We start from the raw sequence: 20,606 nt of genomic DNA on the forward strand, positions 1-20,606 counted from the left end.
GTCATACTGTAACATGATTGGCCAATCGAACAATGCCTTCGCCATATCATATTCATATTTGACGGGAAAACGAAGAGGCCATGTTTTGATCTTTTCATCCATTGGCTGATAAAACAAATAAGGAACACTTACAGAAACCATTTTTCAAGGTCATACGAATATCGCTCTAACAGAGAGATTTAAAAGAGTCACGATTACGACAAACAGCAAACGTGAAATTCAAGTTGAGAATTTCTCACAAAAGAAAATAAGCAGATAAAAACTGTCCCGGACAATTCTTATGGATAAAATTGGCGTGAAACTCACTTATTTTTGAGTAAAAGTACCACAACAACAACAACAACAACAACAACAACAACTTTATTCTTTGTACAAAAATACAAGAGTTTAATAAACAGTAAGGGACAATTAAGGTGAAAGCTTGGCGAAAACGTGAATCGTAATGACTCTAAGGGTGGATTTCCACTGTCTCGTAATTTTCACGTGGGTACGCACGTAAATTTTACGCGCGTAAATAAAATAGAGGCAATTTATGGATAGTCGGGCGTAAATGTTAAAGTTGAACCTTGCTCAACTTCTCGTTGAAGCTCAGTACTTTTTATCTTGCCTATATTTTATTCCCCCCCCCCCCCCCTAAAATTTACGTGTGTAAATACGTGTAAATTACGCGACAGTGGAAATTTACCCTATAGGTGATGTTACACGAGACGATTCGCGACGACGATTTTTAGCGCAACACAGCGTTGCAACATTTTTGCAACATTCTTTCGAATAGTTACAAGATTGTTCCAACATTGCATAGCTGTGTTGCGCTAAAAATCGTCGTTGCGAATCGTCTCATGTAACATCACCTTAATACCGCCAATTACTCATTCTTATTCGCTATGGCACTTGCGCAATCGCTTGTGGACGACAAAATCCCAGCTTCGTGTCAACCATTATAGAGGTAACCATTGATTACGGATACGCATTCGTCACTTACGGAAAAATTACGGAAACGAAATCGAGTAAAAAGTAGTCCTACCAGTTTCCCAGCCGAGTTGTCCCTGATAATATTAATAGGGGAGGCTTATTTGCAGTCTTAGCGCCACAGGAACACCAGATTAGGATGCGTTCTGACGAACGCGACAACAAAAATGATTTTTGAGAAACTCTTAGGCAAACTAGTTTTCGAAAACTACTATAACCTGTGCCAGGCTCTCGGTTAGTCCAGACTAGAGAAGAAAGCGGGTAAGCAGTGAAAAAAAGAGCGTGCGGAAAACGAAAACTACAATTGCAATCCGTTTCAATCGTCTTCAAGTTTGTCAATCTGTGCCCTCTTTGTATTTTGTTTGTGTTATTTATACCTTCATTGAATGTTGTGATATTTTACTTTTTTTGGTGGAAGCTACCACAGTTTAAATTGTTATAAATTTCTTGACACTGCTCCTTTCACTATAAAAACTATGATAATTCTCGACCTCGAGTGAAAAAAATTTCTACCTAACCATGGACAAAGGTCTTAGGACAAATTTGCATTTGCTGTAAATTAAACGGTTTTCTTTTTTTCTTTTTAGTCTCTGAATTACTGGAAGATTCGTTTCCTGCTGCTGCCGTTTACTCAGCGTAAATCGAGTGTGGGAACGGGAGAAAAGAAAAAGACAAAAGTGCAGCAAGAGGAAAACCTTATGGAAGGATTTTTGAAGTTTCTTGAGATTCTCAATCGAGTAAAAAGATTTCCATTTCAGAAGGTTCCTCAGACACCCAAGGTAATAAGAGTAAGCGTGCACTCTGTACATAGCTTTTACGTGACTGAACACAGTTTCTCTAGAATTGCTTTATCCCTTTACTGAGCTTGATATAACTCACTAGCCGTTAACTTGTTTCTGTCACGTTTTTTTCGCTAAAACTCGTAGTAGAAAGACGACAGCTGTCACGTTTTCCCGCCAAAATGACGCTAGTTCACGCGCGCACACTACTCAGTATTGACAAAATCTTGTCCTCGCGTACTTGTATGAAAGGCCACGCGTAAACATAAAAGTTGAGGGAGGTTCAACTTAAACATTTACGCGCAACCTTTCATACATCCCCTTGTTATATTTCCTCGCAAATTTTACGTGCATGCGCACCTAAAAGATTATGCAACAGTCACGTGGAAAACTTAAGGTCTCTAATATAGAGTTTAAAGATCGGTACACACTAGGCAACTAGTTGCAGCGACATGTCGCGGCGACACGTCGCAGCGACAAATCGCCACGTTTGTACTGAAGAATTTTTGTGAAAATCTTTGCCTCAGCAACAGAATTTTGTCGCTGCAACAAGTCACGGAAAACCAAATCAGACAGAACTTGTGCGACTTGTTGCGGCGACAAAATTTTGTTGCAGAAAAAAAGCTGTCCTTAAAAATTTGCCCTTCACACGAAAGGATTTGTTACTGCGACGCGTCGTGCAACGTATCGCCCGAACTGTACACCGGGAGTGATTTGTCATCGCGACATGGTGCAGCAACTTTTAAAATTATCACTTTGAATAACGCCCTAGGGCTTGTTTACATGGAGGTGGACGACCCGAGATAGTTGAGGTAACATGTAGCGGGTCACCCCACCTATCATGTTAACGTGATCAAATAAAATGAGAGATTATATGGACAAGCGGGTTACCTCACCTACCTGGGGTCCACCACCTCCACGTAAACAGGCCCTGAATGTGGTAATATATTATCTAGGAGCGAAGACAATCAGAGCCTGCTTTCCCGTCCCGTCGCCATAGTAGGCAGCAGCATGAGACAAGAGCGACTGTACCCTTATCATCAGAGTTAAACACAGCACAGAAGGAAATCAGCTCGTTACCATGTAGTCCGCTGGTTAGTAAATCGCGGTCGTCCTCAACTGTTGGCCTAGAATCACCGAACCCGGATTCTCGTAGCGTTTCATCCGTGGAATTCTCTGGGTACGTCAGAGTTCTAATCACAAAATAGCAGCTAAAATAATTAGCAAATAGCAGAAATCAGGGATTAGCAGTGCGTTCGAAAGAATAATACCTTTAGAATGGCGGTTGCTGATGAATGTTACTAAACAGTCGGAAAGTTTGTACGATAGCCCGAAGCATATACATGAATAACGTGCTCGTATTACAACGCTCTGTTTACGTTGCACCAACTGACTATTATAAAGTCGGGTCGTCACCCTCCGATACGATCCGATATCCGATACGATCCGTCAACATGATACCCTGGGACAGATAAGAGATGTTGACGTCCGGTCCGATCACGGCCAGACTTCCTATAGTGAACTGTTATATGGCAATGCTGACAGTCAGCTCGTAAATATTCTTAAAGGGGCTGTGTCACGGCAGTCCAGTTCATTTTGTTTAATTTTGCCAATTACTCGCCCTCAATCGCTATGGAACTTAAAGTAAGCAAAGAAATTACATGTAAATGACAAAATCAGAGATTCGAGACAAACAAATATGTCTTCTGTGCATCATTTTTGAAGTTGCAAACAGCAGAGATAAACTTGGAAAAATTGTCAGGCTGAACAGTTTTCAAAAACCCTAATTTCAACCCGTTTCAATCTTCCTCAGTTTTGCCCATCCGTGGCGTCTGTTGTTTCTGTTATGTTATTTTAACCTTCCTTTAATGTTTTAAGCGGTTATTTTTATGTTTCTCTTAATTTAACGGGCATTTTGTTACTAATTTGGCTGAATTTCGTGACACGGCTCCTTTAATTTTTGCCTGTTTTTATCATAGAGAGCAGCCAATCGCAGCCGACCAGTCAATGACAATCTCCGATAGTGACAGGCTCAGTGAACAATCACCACTGAGGAGCATAGCGGAGGCCATGATGGAATCTGGGTAAGTTGTAAGATGATACGGTTCTATTTAATTCTACAATTAACAGTTTGCTTTTTTCGTTTCCGCTCGAAACGAGAACTTGATAAACGTCAATGAAAAATGTTACGAAGTAATCGTTCTACTCTTGTAGCAATTAATTAAGTCATGAGAAGTAGGGGTTTTTTTCAGTGAACGAAGTGCTAGAGTCCTATGACTGTTCAAATCAAACCTGTTAAGCAGTAATTTTTCGTGGTACTATTTTTTGTTGCCATAATTTGGACATTTTGGATTTTTTTGTTTTAAATTTGATTTAGAATCAGCATCAGCTGAGCAAGGGGGGAGGGGTGTGGATTGCTTTGTTTTTCTATGTTCCCTATTTGAGGACAAAGTCTCAGCAATTTGTCGCCGATTGTAGTGTGCATTTAGTTCGTTAAATAACGTCTTGATTTTACTTTGTGTTATTTTCCTCACTTATATGTGTTCTCCGTGACTGTGCTCACATTTTGGGTGGCTCCTTGTAAAATGTTTTACAATTTGTATAGGATTAAATGGGCCGAAACCAATTGTGGAATTGCACACATTTTAGGCATCCTACTGACGAACAGTTTAACGGAAAACTCTTGATAGGATTCAAGTTTTTTTCATAGAGTTGAAGCCGCCTTCAGATGTTCGTCACTTCTCAACATTTATTTCTGAGAGTTTTTCGTTGAGTTATTTGTTGGTTCACTTTACAGCAAAGGCGTTTCCTTTCTACCCGAGATAAGAGGATTGAAGCTTTCCAGCTTTCTAAGTGTAGAAGCGATCTCTTGGATTAAACAACACCTGGATGGGATCATTTCTAACGAGCAAGCTATTCATCTGTGTCAGGTCAGCGGTTTCAACTTATGATTATGCGCATTGGGCATATATTTATTTATAGTGATTCATCTGTCTTCTCCAGAACCCGTTCTATCGGGCGTAATAGGATACATGGAGCGATTGCAGGCCTGAAAGCTCCAATATCCATTAGGGACCTTAATTTACGCTAGTCTCCCACGCAGCCGTTTTTGTCTCGTCACGCGACGCACCTCCCAAAGTTTCGTTGCGTGACGAGACCGCCTGCGTTCGATAAATTTTCTCAGCGGCTTTTCTTTACACGTAAAGCCCATTCGTGTCTGTTCCAAGGATAGATTACTGACATCGAGTATCGATAATATGACATCCTTTCTTAATACTTGTACTGCTTAGTATACTACATTTCACTTGGAGTGACTACTACCCTCCCCAAAAGAGAGCAACAGAAACAGAAAGAAGAGTTACCATTTACCAGTCAACAGATACTATTGAAGTGGCCCCGGTTGCTCAAACAATGGATAGCGCTATCCACGGGATAAAAATCTATTCAGTGGATAACGCAATTGGTTTCCCCAATACTTATCCGCTGGATAGTGATTTATCCGGGGCCTGTAGAATAAATACCAAGGGAGAAAATTTCAGAGTCATATTTTAGTATACACAAGAGGTAGATACAGAAATATTATCTCTACTGTTACTTCATAAAAATTTCGAAAATTGCTTCTTTTTTTTACTTTCCTTTCTAGAAAATGGTAGAAGCTAGCATCATTCAACACTTCTCAGAAAGTGTAAAGCGAAAATTTCTCGAAGGTTTTATTATCTTTTGTTTTGCACCAAAGTCTTCTTGGGCGGAGAAAAAAGATGGTAAGTCAAGTTAGATGTTGACCACAGGAATACCACAGTATTCTTAAACACATGCGTACCATTCCCCTCGCAAGAATATCAAACAATGCTCTGAAGTCATGAAGAGCTTCCGAAACTTCTGAAGAATAATTTTGAGTTCTCAAATAGGAGTTCGAACCATGTCCTATTACCCTAACGCTTGAACTGCGGTTGGACAGGACATGTGTAAAAGAAAAAGTCAATGAAACCTACGTTCATTGATAAAAATCTTAGGGCAAACTTTTATTTGTGACGCTTTTTTACGCACGCGTTTGAAACCAAATGAAACTACACATGCCTAGCCCCTCTCCCCCACATCATATACAAAGTTAACTCCTGCACCCACAGTTTTTGTGAGGGGAGGGGAAACTGCAAGGGATTTTTAACAAGGAAGCACTGATTTCTTAAGGGATCCTGACAACACAGGCCTTGATTTGAGTGGTGAGTTTAAGGGGGCATTAAATTCGTTTTTAACCGGGCGTGTATGCTGGTTGCGTAGTTCTGCCTGATAAAGTACAACCAACCTCGTTTTGCGGTTGTTATAATCAGAAGTCGTAATTAATGGCTCCTGATCATTTTATTTAATGCCTTGGGATATTTTTTTTATTTATTTTTTTTATTGGGGGGGGGTTAGTCTGCTACATAGCCGTTTATTGTGTCGTTACGCAACGTGCGTTACGTGACGACGCTAAAACGGTTGTGTAGCAGACAAGGGGGGGGGGGGGGGGAAGAGGGGGTTTAGTCAGTTTGCTCCCTTTCGATCATCCCCTTCATACTGACTCTGTTGTTCCCGTCCCCTGGGGTAAAGTATCGGACTTTCTTTTCCGTCAACCGAGCCTTTGCTTTTTATTGTTAGACATACCGGATACTTCCAAGTTACCCGTGTCCCACCGGTCTTCAATCGACGTGGAGCGCTTCGAGTTAGATCTCTTACGAGAATTTCAAAGTGAATGGTTCGAGGTGGCAATCTGGCCTTCCAGAACTGGAGATGATTTTCCAGAATTCTTTGCACCCGATGAGGTGATTGAGTCATTTCCGGTGGGTTCTCCAAACCGGAAGCGCAGCCGAACAAGATCAGCCAGGCTGAGTCGAGGACGCCTGCATTCAGAGAGCGGTTTGTATTGTGTACTTTCTGAGATCTTTCCTAGACATTGTTAAAAATTAATTTACTTTAAAAGCTTTTTAAAATTTTTTCATCATTTTAAATCGTTCTTTAGTGTCATCTCAAATTGTAGACTGCAAAACAGTCAGTTAGTTTCCTCAAAATCGGTGTTTCCAGGCGCGTTCGTGGGATTTTCCACAAAACCTCACACGCCCGTAACGTTTGTGACAACCATTTATGCGAATTTATTGGGCACATTTTTGAGAAAAGTGAAGAAATCAGAGTAAGAGATAGTTATGCAAGAAAAGGAGTTGAATAGAGGGTTAAGCACTGAAGAGCAGTGATTAGGGTTAAGCACTCTTTAGCAATTAGCTTTCACTAATGTTATGATCAATGCCATGTAAGGTACCTTTAAATTAACCGGCAGTTAGCCCTTGATGGTGTAGTGGATACGGATATGGATTATACATCAAATGACGCGGGTTCAAGTCCAACATACTACCTACTGTTTTCATCCGTTTTCTTTCTTCTCTTATTTACTACTCTAAGTTATAAGACTCCTATGATGTATTTTGGGTAAAGATGACAATCTAATTTTGGAGGAGTTTCAACCCGCCCGTAAGGCGTCTCCCCCAAGTCTCACATTTTGTTCTCATCCTCGCTTCAGGACGTTTCTTTTTTTTTTACCGCTCCCGCGTTCTTGAACCACACAATCCGCAGTCTACTCAGATTGCTACCTCTTCGCGATTATTTGTGTATGGGAGAGATGTCCGCGGGACAGTAAACTGTGTATCAGTTTTAGAGAGTACAGTCGAACCTCTTGTAAGCTACCACCCAAAATGCAAAGACTTAGTGGTCGCTTACGGGAGGTCGTAGTTTACGAGAAAAGAACCTCTTGAGGTCTCTTCCGAGACGATGTCCCGCCGGGACACATTTACTCTATGGAAGATAATTTATTGCATGCAATTTCTAAAATAATGATATGTGCTGTTCCGTTTTGTTATTTAAGTTCTTCGTATATTTTAGGTAGAGTAGTACACACAGCGAACATAAAAATTAAACAATGTATCAAAAAGTCGCTTACAAGAGCGTAAAACCAATGAAAAATCATTAAACCGTCAACCCCAGAAAGTTAGCTTACGCGCAAATGACCACGCGCGCGACTGACGGCGCGAGACGGGAGAGGCACGAAAAAAGAGAGGTCGTGGTCGCTTACGAGAGATTCTAACTACATGTATAGGGATTAGACTGGGAAACATTGGGTGTATTGGAAAGGTGGTGGTTTGCTAACAAGAGGTGGTCGTATATAATACTGTATCTGCAGTAGAGGGGTCCATGTATGAATAATAGAGGTGTCTTAATTGGAGAAATGTCTATATAATATAAGCGAGGTATTCGTGTTACTGTGAAAGGTTTGAACCCAGGAGTCATTTCAAGAGGTTGAGTTTGATCGTCCGGGTGAACGTAGTCCTGTAGGACTGTTGCTGTTGACAGTGACTGACGTTTCGACAACCTGTGCGGTAGTCATCTTCAGAGTCAAAGTGAGTTGTAGCACGTCAGTTGATGGTATTATACTGTGGTTATTGATCTGATTGGTCAATTATATCGCGATGTTATTGGTCGTCTGTCAGTTAAGCCGTGATGTTATTGGCTATGAAGACTCGTAATCAGTAAATGGTGCGTTTCGATCCGTCTATTGTTACATTTAAACGGTCGTCTATTGTTAGTCAAATTGTCAGTTCTCCAGTTGTTCTCTCGTAGTTAGTTTTGCTTGATCTCGTCAATAAGTCCTTTGTACGGCGCTGGTAACTGTTGGCTACGATTCAGTGGCGTTTGTTCTAAGTTAGTAAACCAGCTTTCTAAAGTAAGACGTTAATAGTAGTCTGTAGAATACGTTATACATGTCGCAGAGTCCCAGTCAATTTGATGTTTCGTCTTTAAATGGTGCTCAGCAATGTGATTGTTGACGTCACCATTCCTCGTCGCGCGTTTGTGTTAGGTCAGTCGCGTGCTTAGGTTTCTGCCGGTTTCACCAATGTAAGAAGCCTGGCAGTCGCAGCATTTGATCTTGTATACTGCTCCCTGTCTGTCCTCCGGTTAGCAGTCGCCATAAAGTGGTTATCGGTTTGTGCGCAACACGTATATTGTAAGGTTGTAATATACGTGCAATAGTTTCAGAAGATAACTACCGCACAGGTTGTTGAAATGTCAGTCGCCGTCAACAACTGAACAGTCCTATTATTATTATTATTATTATTATTATTATTATTATTATTATTATTATTATTATTATTATTATTATTATTATTGATTTTTCGAGTATTATCCTGTTGCATACTCCATAGACTGCGGCTGTGGCCCAGCTTACAAGTTTGTTACCTGGATGCTGATCCTTATCACAAGAGCCAACGCCCTGAAACCTGCATCGTACGTTACCATGGTAATTTCTGCACCCATCATGCGTTTGAGATCGAGCTACACTGGATAGCAGCGACTGGGAGTATAGTAAATAACATGGTAGGATGAAAAACATCAAAGTTTTATAGTAATCGCTCTAACAAGCGCCCTCCGGGGCAGCCTTTTTTATGGGGGGAGTTAATTGGAGTGGGAAAATTATCAGGAAGTCAGGGAGATAGGTAGCCTCCCCGCAGACGTCCTTTGGGGTTCGTTCGTCGCGTATTCATTGAACGAATCCCAAAGGACGTCTGCGGGGAGACTAGGAAAGAGGCTCATGTAAAAGCGAAGCGGTAACCTATGGTAGTTCACTTTATTTCATAAGCGATATGCTTGTAAGCCACATAGTCCATGGTTATAAAAAAATCCATTTTTTCAGTCACTTTTCTTACACTATACTGTACCTTTGTTTGTGCAATGTGAGGATAATCGTTCGTCACTTTTATTCTGTCCATAATATACCTTGTTTACCGCCAAAATTTAGCATAAACATAGAAGCGCTTGATATACAGGCTAATTTGTAGGCTATAGAGCGTATTCGCATGACGTCACGACGGCCATATTGGCGTTCCAAAACAATGAAACGGCGGCCATGTTGATGTACCAAGACAACCCTGTGGGAATTGAACTCTTTTCTTATGTAAAAACTTTCTTTTGTTCGTAAGAATTAGCATAGATGCTGGCAGATGAGTGAATACGCTCTATAAATGTGATTGTGATGATGATGATGATGATGATAATGAGTGATCGTATCCACTTTGCTCTCCTCAGGTTCAATCATGGACTCGTAAGGCACCTTCGTGTGGCTTTCACATAGTCCCCGTTCCAGTAAGTCCATTCCCTGATCCAGCTGGTAGGAATGTCGACCCTTTTCGTTTGCCTTTGTTTATTTCGTTGAACTTACCCGAAGGAGCAGCGGACGCAGGTAGTCTGTTCAGAGGTAAGAAAGAGGAACAATCCCATCATCCCGACCTAAATTTTCCCTCAATCCCTTAATCCCGAGAGTTATTTTCGCCATCCCACTTCCGGTGCATACTTTCAATCCCAAATCCCGCCCCGATATTGCTTTAAAAATCCCGAATACCCCCCCTATATCGCTTTAAAATTCCCGAATACCGCCTCCATATTGCTTTAAAATCCCGAATCCCGCCCTCGAAGACAAAATAAAATTGAAGGAAGAAAGCGATTCGCAAAATTATATTGCATATATTTTACTATTACTAAGGCGAATAATATCTTTCGTTATGCCGAACACTTAGTTATATAGAGGTTCATAATGTCGAGGTTTTTGAATCTAGGAGTCATGTCATATCTAAGTGCAATATGAGTGTATTCCTAAATAGGACTGTTGCTGATATTGACTTCTGTTTTAAACCTGTGTGGTAGTCATCTTTAGAGTCAAAGTCAGGAAAAACTATCAAGAAGGCTACCGCACAGGTTGTCGAAGCATCAACCACTGATCACGACCTGATGGCTAGTTTACTTCAAAACTGACATTAATTTGTTGGTGTATACTTAGGATTCGTGTACGCTGTCCCAAGCAATCGTAATCAAACATGAAACCTCCAGATTCGATAGCCCAAAACTGCTTCGTGAATAAGAAAACAACAACAACATAAACAGAAAAACAAAAACAAAACAAAGGCCTAATGTCCAAATTCAAATTGTCCAAACTGATTTTCTTACATTTCTTTAAAGAATTAGTTGAGAGAATACGACAAAAGATCAAAGCATTTTCTCTTTGTGAAAGGTTTGAACCCAAGAGTCATTTCATAAGTAGGTTGAGTATGACCGTCTAGGTGAACGTAGTCCTGAATAGAACTGTTGTTGACAGTGACTGACGTTTCGACAACCTGTGCGGTAGTCATCTTCATAGTCAAAGTGAGTTGTATCACGTCAGTCGATGGTATTTAACTTTGGTTATTGACCTGATTGGTCATTTAAGTCGAGACGTTAATGGTCTTCTGTCAGTTAAGCCGTGATGTGATTGGCTATGAAGACTCGGAATCAGTAATTGGTGCGTTTCGATCCGTCTATTGTCACAGTTAGTGACAGTTAGTCAAATTTTCAGTTGTCCATGCAGTCGTTCTCTCGTGGTTAGTTTTGATTGTTTCCGTCAATAAGTCGTTTTTACGGTCCTGGTTCCTTTGTTGATCATTTCATTAATTCTCATAACCTTTCCTATTGTTTGCGCATGAAGATTGTTAGGATAAAATTGATGTCTGTCACACTTGGGACTTAATGGATAAACATTTACCGCACTTACTCAAATCACCAGCAGTGCTGTCTGCTCTGGCAAGTGCGAATCGCTGGACGTAAATTTATAATAATTTACGATAATGATAAAGGATTTTGGTATTCTGATTTTAAGTGATTCCAATTCATAACGGGTAACTGTCAGATTTAAAAAAAAATCCATTTTCATCATAGTCTCCTTACATGGCCCCAGTCCTCTAGCCTGGCTACACTGTCAGAAATACCATTAGTTACTACCGTAAATTCTCTATTACCCCCCCCCCCCGGGGGGGGGAATTATTCATTTCAAGTCTATTTGAGGGTGTCTTAGTAGAGACGAGAGGCTTATTTGAGAGGGGGGGCATATTCAATTTAGAAAAAAATGATGGCATCAGTTCTTCATGAAGAACTAGAATATAAAGTGGAAAAGCTCAAGTACAGACGATTGGAGGACACGCAGCTGAGGATCAGAATCAAATCCCAACTTCTAGTTGGTAAATAAACTATCCCTAATCAGTCCACACGATGTTTTACAGTCGTGATGGATTAATACAGTCTATCATTTATTAGTGAAGAATATTTAGGGGAGGGGGGGGCTTAATGGAGCGGGGGGTGCTTATTAATTTTCTTCCACTGAAAAGGGGGGGGGGCTTATTAGAGGTAGGGGTCTTATTTGAGAGGGGGGCTTAATAGAGGATTTACAGTACGTTAGATTTGTTGGTCATATAATCACCGATAGCGACGCTCCATTGAGTCTGAATGATCTTCACTTGATCTGTTTTGTTCATGTTTTTTGCAACCAAAAATTGTTACGATTTTTGTATTTCAGAATTTGAACCACCCACGCGAAATCTAAGAATGTTTCTATTTTTGGAAGCAATACTTCAAAGGTGCGTATGTACTGCTTGCTTACGCCCTTACGGGACAGTTGACGTTAAGTAGTCTTGAATGTTTTTTCGCTGGTAATGTTTTAAACTTTGCATATTCTCAACTCAAGAAAAAATGCTTGAGTTCCATTTTTCAACTTAAAATCAAACGAAAAGGGCTGAATTAAAAACGAGTTCGTCACTTTAAAAACGGGAAGGGAACTGGAGCCGAAATGTGTCCCGCAATTGTTTCTGGGATCGTACCTGGGGACAAGCCGGTCAGCTATTGGTCAATTTTTCCCCGTGTCCCTTGTAACAGCACCAGAAGCCTTTGCAAAAGTTAACTCGGTCCAGTTTCCTTCTCTTTTTTAAAAGTGGCGAATGGGTCATAGTCTCCTTCGCAGCCGCTTTTGGGCTCGTCACGCAACGCTCCTCCCCACGAGCGTTGCGTGACGAGCCTAAAAACGGCTGCGAAGGAGACTAGATGGGTCACATTGTTTGTTGGGAGCAGCTTACTTGCAGAGTAGCCTTTCATAAAAAGAAAAATTATATTATGGTGCTTAAAGCAAAGTGATTTATATATCCTAATCCACATTGAATTGCAGAGTTGAAACTGAAAATGTTACGGCGCTTATCATTTGTCGCACGTAACACTGAGTAAATTTTTCCAAATCTTTGTTTATGGCGTCGTACTCAAAATTGGGAGGTATTGACCCTGAAAAACTGTATCGAGCCACCTTAACTGCACAACCTTATTAACCTTGGGCAAAATTTCGTACCATAATGTGACGCAAGTTTTAACTTTCAGCCAAACAGATTTGGCTTTCAAACTTTACCACTACCTTCTTGCCAGTTCCGACACTTTCATTCTAATAGCGTGCCCTCTTGCCCAAAATAGCCCGTTCACAGACCCGCTATTTTCTCTTAAAAGTCCACCAAGCGCTCTCGCTGATTATCGAAAAGAAAAATAAAGCAACGTCTGTGTACAGGCTAGCCCAAAATTACACGTCATTTTTCACCATGACAACAGCACTTTGTTGCTTTGTTTCAAGGTTTGGTTTCATCCAGGACTCACCGTATGGCTCGATGCACGTGAGCTCGCCGATGGTGCAAATGACGCCCGTGCAGTGCCGCGCACATGACTACGTGCACACGAGCGGCGTAGCTTTTGTACGTATCTCTACCTGGGAAGATGATAATGATCCTTTTATGAATGACCAGCATGGGTCAATAATGGACCAACACAGTGGCAGGTATTGGGGTTTCTATTGGATGCCAAATCATATGTTGACAAGACGCTGGCGGTCAGCGGCTACTGGTGATAAAGGAAGTGAGAGTAAACTGAGAAGTGAACTGGAAGATTTCTGCGCGGACAAAAATGGTGTTTTGACGAAATTCTGGGAGTCGTGCACGGCAACTGCAAGAAGGTTGCTTCAAAAAGGCGTAGAAGAAGAAGATAAGATTTTCTTAAAAGAAAAGGATGAAGGAGGTTGTGAAATGAACAGGGTGGAAGAAAGCGATTCGACAAATTTGGGGAGCTCCACGGATTCTTCTGATAAACTTCTTGCTTCACAGTCAGAAAAAGAGAAGTGACTTAAAATTATTTCAAAGTATGCTTGAAAACTATTTTACCTATAAGCTAAAAAAGAAAAAGGAACACTCTTATTGTTAAAAGTTAGATTTCTATATAGATAAATTATATTAATGGGAGTTTCGTGAATAGGTACTATAAAGAAAATGAAAGGTAGAGGTCAATCTTGTACCCAGATCTCCCTCGGCCAGGGGTTTTCAGCGCAAGACAGAGTGAGAACTGGGTTCAAGATGAGCGTAGAGGTAATATATAGATTTGCTAAGGCCCACAGTGAAGCTGTTATGGGATTTTTTAAGAAATGTCTTTTTCAAGCAGTTCAACTTTTTGCGTTGGCAAGAAAAGTGAATTCCTCCTGAAAAAAAAGGGACCTGAGCCTGCGATCAATTAAAACCGATACTGTAACTGAACACTTCACCTCGATAAGTTATTCACTTGAGCCCGCGATAAGTCACGTGACACTAGTCAGCGGATACCTTTTTGACAGCTGCCAATTGACCATAAGATGGATGTCCATTATCAAGTTAAACACAGATTGAATATGCCTTGAACACCTATCAGCTAGTAAGTGTGACGTTTCACATCTGCTAACTTTGTCACTACCAAAATTTCTTGTTTGCACAGATACGGTAACCAAATTTTATTACCCATGGTGCTCCAATGCCACGGGAGCGCCGCTTCGGAATTTTTACATTACTCATGTTAGCGCGTTTGATATTCTCAACCCCAGCGCTGGTGATGTTGGCGCCAAAAAATCTAATGGCAAAATTTGAACCCAATATAATTTTCGTGTGTGTACAGCCGCCCCTTCCCCTCAAAGAAAATCGGGAGGGGGCGTAGGGTGTACTCTGCCTCGCTTAATCCGATAAGGAGAGGCTTAGAGCAATTCTGAAGTATTTTAGCCTACGTAGCAATCGTTTCCAATCGAGTTATTGCACGAAATTTGGAGCGAGAATGAAAGAAATAGAAGATTGAAGGGGGAGGACCAGGGGAAAAGATTTTCCTTCTCTACCCTCCCCCTCCCTCTTCATTCCTCTTTTTTGCACTCGTCCTAACTTTCTTAACGAACTCGCGTGCAAACGCTTGCTACGCGGGCTAGAAATAGCTGGACGGCTTACACTTCCAAGCATTTGTTTCCAAGAGTGGAAACATACGCTTATTAAAACAAATGAATGTTGGTTTAACGAAAAAAAGAGAAAGAAAAACTGTCAAAACTAATACGTCAGCACACATAAGGCGCTCGCATCTCCACAAATCTATAAAGGTTTTCGTTTCTAAAGAAACAGTTGATTTGCGTCTTTTGGGGAGGAGAACACAAAGATTTTGTTCTGTCGAATGAGTTGATAAAGTTGATTCGCACATCTTTACAGCTGATTCGATAAAGATTGTCCTATGAACTGCTTGTTTTCAATCTTGGCTGATAACATGCAGGGGTTAAGGTGTAGTTACATGTGCGGTTATCATTAGATCCTATTGCGCCACTCGCCACTTTAGAAACCAGGAAGAAACTGGAGCCAAATGCATCCTGCAATTGTTTCTGGGATCGCTACATTGGGAACGCGCCAAGTAACAGTCCCAGAAGTCTGCGAAAAATAACTCGGCCAATCATCAGTCCTTCTCGTTTCTAAGTGACGAATGAAATTTAAAATTTAAAAGAAGCAAAAAAAACTAAGCAAAGGAGTTAAACATACGTCAAATCAGCTATGATATTGGTGGAACTGATAATGGATTCCCTCAAGGTACTTCACAATAAAGCGGCTAAGATTGTTCTCAATCGTCCTACACACTCCTCATTTACTCAGGCGCTTATCAATCTTGGGTGGGTTAATCTTCAGTGAATCTTCGGGTTCGACGGCGCATACATCGACTTGTCCATATTTTTAACCCGGGGTAGATAATCGAACGAAACCGAACCATAAATCAATCGAACCCAATCGGTCGGATTGTTGTTCGATTTTTTCGGTAATCGAACTGGAACTTTTCGGAGAGTTCGATTACCGAACCCAATCGAAGTCAATCGAACGATTGGAGTTCGATTGGGTCAGATCACCGAACGTTCCATTAGCTACCCCGAGTTTAAATCCCTCAAATGGCCTTTTGGATCACAATTATCATAATAATACTGGGTTTTTAGTCCACATTTACCAAAGCGCCATGCTAGTGATTTGAGAATTGACAGATCTCATTGTAGTAAAGCCCAACTACGTTCTTCATATTTTTTGTTCAAAGAATGGAACGAGATTCCTCTGAAAGTAAGCAACAGTGAAAGTATTGGCAGTTTTATTTAAAGTATAATTTTAGATAGAAACAATAAGGCTTTTTACTTTCTATTGTTTATTTTACGAACTTAGTGTTTTTATTGTTTACTATAGAGGCTCTGGATGGGGTTACCGTATTTCGTCGAATGATAACCGTCCCTCGCCTCCTCAAATAATCGCCCCCTTTGAGGGAAATACTTAAAAGAATCGCCTCTCTCGAATAATTGGCTCTCGCCATCGTCTGATCAGTGACAATTCATGCTCGGAAAATTAATGAAGGAACTAAATTTGGAATACTTGAAAAACTCATGTTCAGTTTATTTGACTTCCAGTGGGCAATATTTGAAATAAGCGCCTCCCTTGAATAATCGCCCCCTTTTTGTGCGAAAAAAGAAATAATCGCCGCAGGCTATCATTCGAGGAAATACGGTCGCTGTGACAAGTGGCCAAAATTTTAACTGGCAACCAGACAAATCGTCTGAAATTTAACTGACAACTGACGTATCAGGCCGGAGGGTGATGGGCTCCTGGAGTTCCACCACCATGCTCCGATGAACGTGAGGTGTAATCTCGTACAACATCGGTGCTACACTGTAGCACAGATACTTGATTTGGACGATTTATATTTATTAAAACTATCAAACACTCTTTTTCGGAAAAAATAAATCTCCAATTGTGGGAACTGGGCTTTTCTGATCTCTTCACTGATCCCGTGCAGGAACTGGGTACGAAGCAAGAAACCGGTTTATCCGGTTTATCAGGTTAGTGTTCAATAGACGCCGTAGCAGAGGAGCACGCAAGTTTGTTGGAGCACGAGGTAGTTTCTGTTCTGTAAACTGTTTCCTCGAGAGGTAAAATTTTAAGAGAAATGGGAGACGACGAAGATAAGAGGAGGCTCTATGTTGGCTCTTTGAGCTTTAGCACAGACGACGATGGTTTAAAAAGACACTTTGAACAAATCGGTGAAGTTTCAGATGGTAAGAGAAATTAACTCTGAATATCTAAGCTTACTATACAAAGGTTGCGTTCATTTTTCAAATCGAAAGCTTGCAATGACGAAAGGTGCTTGATTTTCATTCAGTAGTGCATTCGGTAATGTTATTACGGCAGCACTGTAGCCTGTAACAAAAAAAGTTTCTTGAAATCGAACGTTCCAAGGTCTTGGAATCGAAACGTCCATCATGACGATCTGACAGTGGAAATGTCCACTGGTTGACTTCAACTGGCCCAACAGTTGGTCAAGTAAGAAGGTTGCAGCATGTGGAAGTTTTCATCACAAGACGAAAAGACCCTTCCGCGGTTTGAAAATTTCAACTTGTAATAAGGACCAGTTAGCGATGGTTGAGTCATAAGGCCCTCTTTAGATCGATGGATGTCCACAAACCTTTGAAATCTTGATGCCGCGAAATGACATTTCTAGTGTTCTGAGACGACAATTTTTATCTAAAATGTTCACTAAGTCGACTGTCATAGCTAAGTATTCTCTGTTAGGTGTTTCTTGTATAAGTATCATAAGAATTCCTTGGAAAGTTTCAGAACAGATGTCAAAATCGAGATTTTTCCTATCCCGATCGCATCTTCTAGGTTTGCAACCACGTGACAAGGCGGCCATGTTGTGGGTCAATACAAAGGGGGGGAATTTCATATATCCCATGATGCATCGCTTCATACTATATTATCAAGCTTCCGAATGCACGTGATCCTATCAGTTCTCGTCAGTTCGACAGGGAGGCGACAGTTGAACAATGGTGGAAAGCGACTCGTTTTGCCGATAAAACCTTCTGTACCTTTGCTGTTTCGATCTATTTACGATTTTCATTCTACTATTCCAAATATATCTCTTGTTAAGTCAAAGAGAGTGTTTGGCCGCCGATTATTAGTTAACTACTGTAACTAGCCTTACGATCACAAGAAGCCAGCGAGGAAGGTCTTTGCTTCAGTACGTCCTGTATTAACGTGCGTTGATAAAGCTCTCCATGGATTTACAAGCGATTTCCACGTACTTGTCTTGAAATAAGTACATATTCTAGGTGTGAGATTTCTCTTCGTTGCTTGTTTGTGATCGCGGTGCTCATATTGTCAGTTCAATAATTCATCGATACAGTACATCAACCGTTTGTTGCCCGCACATGCATTTACTTCAACAAGCTCAGCCTATGCAGTCGAAAATACCGAGACCGTCAAAGTACAAAGTGGCATCTATCGGAGATAAAATTCAAAGGAAGGAAATAGCTCCAATACAAAAACACCCACTTCCTCTTAACAATGGATCCTAAAAGAATTATCAAAATGCAGGGGTCGAAACATCCTCGGAGACCCAGGGGCAGTTAGTCGGGTCGATAAAATGTTCGTGGTGAAAGTTTACTGTAAGATCGAGACGAGCCCCTGGGCACTTACTCTTACCGAACCAGTTCCAGAAACGTTTGAATTGCCTGCTTCTGATTGGCCAGAAAAAAATTTTTCTGGCCAATCAGCGAAGAGAAGCTGCCGGGTGACTCTCGTGTTTTCTTACACGACGTAGTTTTCCTCATCGGTTGCCATAGTTGCGTAGCGCGTTCAACGGGGAAAGTTTCTCGACGAAAGTTTCAGAACAAAATGTTAACAACCCGCAAAATTGCAACCTTTAGCACGACTACAAGAAACAAACACTCTCCGATGAATTTTTAGGGCGAATCTTTCCAAGGTATCGTAAATTTTTATTGCTGATACGATACGCGATGCATGACTTTCACTTTCCACACCTTAATTTGCTCACATTGTCTAGTATATAACGCCAAGCTTACATTTTAGATGTCCATGTTCATTGCACAACTTCTGAAACTTTCTACAGCGTGAAAATTTGCGTCGCACGGGCCACGCAACTACGTCGATTGATCGTGGGAAATGCCGGCTAGCTGCAGTGCCTTCTTCTTGCTTTCGCTCCCAACTCCTTTTGAAACTTTTAAGCTTAAAAGCTTACAGCAGTTGACCGTACGAATTCTGCCGAAGTTGATAGTAGTGTTAACTTTAGATTCGAGGGAGACCTCCAGCAAGCGCTTGAAGAATTAGAAGGCTTGTCTTTGTTTCCTGTGGTACAGTTCAAAGCGAAGCAAAGATTTATTATTGAGACGATTGTGGAAAGAAGAGATGTTTTTGGGCAATTGATAGAAGAGTCTAACGTTCCAAATGTTGCCTATAAGCTAGGGGGTTTAAAAATCGTTAGATGCAAAAGGTTATGAATTCCCTAGTAATCCATAGGTCATAGTGATTTCACCGTCTCATGTCAATAGTTGAGGACCAGGTAAAGTACTCGAGGTCACTGGAATTCAGGCCGCTTTCTTAGGGGAAAGCAAAACAAAAGATCGAGAAATATTGAATGGATAGGAAGCGTTTTCTTTGTTGACGAGCTAACATAACTTTTTTACCAAAAAAATTTCACATAACAAACTTATAAAACCTACCCAACCTAATCCAATAACCAACCTAATACCAATTACCTACATCATAAATAAACTAATTCATTAATCAACCAATCCAATCAATAATTCTCTAAATCACTTTTACACCCATTCATAATAATACACTTACCACAATTTCTTAAACAACCATTCCTTTTTCAAACACATCTACAATTTAACACAACATACACACCCACACTTCCAATACTTAACACCATTAAACCCAATTACAATCACACCCACAACTTACCACAAAACAAACCATAACTCACATTAAAACAACACTTAATCACCCTACCAAAACATAACCCCTATCCCTCCCACCTCCTAACAACAACCATAAAAAATACCCCCAAACAATCCCCAAATCACCTATCATCCCTACACTCAATATACCATCAACACTCCACATATCCCACAAAACACAAAACCATAACACCCATTCCACCACCCACACCCACCACACCACACCATCCATAACACCATCACAAACAACAACCTATAATCCTTAAAAAAAAAAACCACAAAAACACAATTAACCCCACTAACAACAAAACACCATCAATATAACATACACAACACTTTCTCATACTACAAACAAAACAAAACCAAATAACAACCACCACCCAAACATACTTTTACAATAATTATCAACAAACATACCCCACCTACAAATAAACCAACTTATTCCCACCCTACAACCATACTACACAAACAAACCCAACAACCATACACTCCCACAAATCTTCTATCAACACAACCCTTATACCCAACAACCACACTAACCAACAAATAACAACACCCACCAACCCACACCCACCCCCATAAAACCACCCCACAAATCCCCACCTTCACATATCATCCACAATAACAAACATAAAACTCACAACACCTACAACAACAAACTCAAAAACAACCTATAACCCATCTACAACCTCTCCAACACCACCACACCAAAAAACTCACCTACCTACATCCACCCTCTCACCTACACCCTCCCCAACATATTCTCCCACCACCTCTCCCCCTCATAACTAATCAACCTCACCCCCACCCTCATCACCAATTCCCTTCCTCCACCTCCACCACCAACCACACCACACAAAAACCTCACCACTAAAAAAACAACTCACCCTAAT

General features: G+C 40.9%; 2 protein-coding genes across 6 annotated transcripts in view; both read left to right on the forward strand.

Annotated features, from left to right (window-relative positions):
• LOC140952389 (GATOR1 complex protein DEPDC5-like) overlaps positions 1-13,376 on the forward strand; it is a 14,297-nt gene extending 921 nt beyond the window's left edge. The window contains exons 3-12 of the mRNA XM_073401810.1: positions 1,557-1,748; positions 2,705-2,928; positions 3,728-3,832; positions 4,546-4,678; positions 5,392-5,509; positions 6,384-6,641; positions 8,975-9,146; positions 9,855-10,023; positions 12,148-12,208; positions 13,237-13,376. Coding sequence (XP_073257911.1) covers positions 1,557-1,748; positions 2,705-2,928; positions 3,728-3,832; positions 4,546-4,678; positions 5,392-5,509; positions 6,384-6,641; positions 8,975-9,117 — 1,173 coding nt within the window. The 3' untranslated portion in view covers positions 9,118-9,146; positions 9,855-10,023; positions 12,148-12,208; positions 13,237-13,376. The remainder of the gene's footprint in view (positions 1-1,556; positions 1,749-2,704; positions 2,929-3,727; positions 3,833-4,545; positions 4,679-5,391; positions 5,510-6,383; positions 6,642-8,974; positions 9,147-9,854; positions 10,024-12,147; positions 12,209-13,236) is intronic.
• Positions 13,377-16,776: 3,400 nt separating this feature from the next.
• LOC140952400 (uncharacterized) overlaps positions 16,777-20,606 on the forward strand; it is a 39,223-nt gene continuing 35,393 nt past the window's right edge. Inside the window, exon 1 of one of the 5 annotated variants that reach the window (XM_073401823.1) lies at positions 16,777-17,007. In XM_073401823.1, the coding sequence (XP_073257924.1) occupies positions 16,899-17,007 (109 nt within the window). In that variant the 5' untranslated portion in view covers positions 16,777-16,898. The remainder of the gene's footprint in view (positions 17,008-20,606) is intronic. The other 4 variants (XM_073401822.1, XM_073401825.1, XM_073401824.1 and 1 more) reach the window with 4 other exon arrangements.

This window comes from Porites lutea, chromosome 11, assembly GCF_958299795.1.
Source record: "Porites lutea chromosome 11, jaPorLute2.1, whole genome shotgun sequence".
NCBI lineage: Eukaryota > Metazoa > Cnidaria > Anthozoa > Scleractinia > Poritidae > Porites > Porites lutea.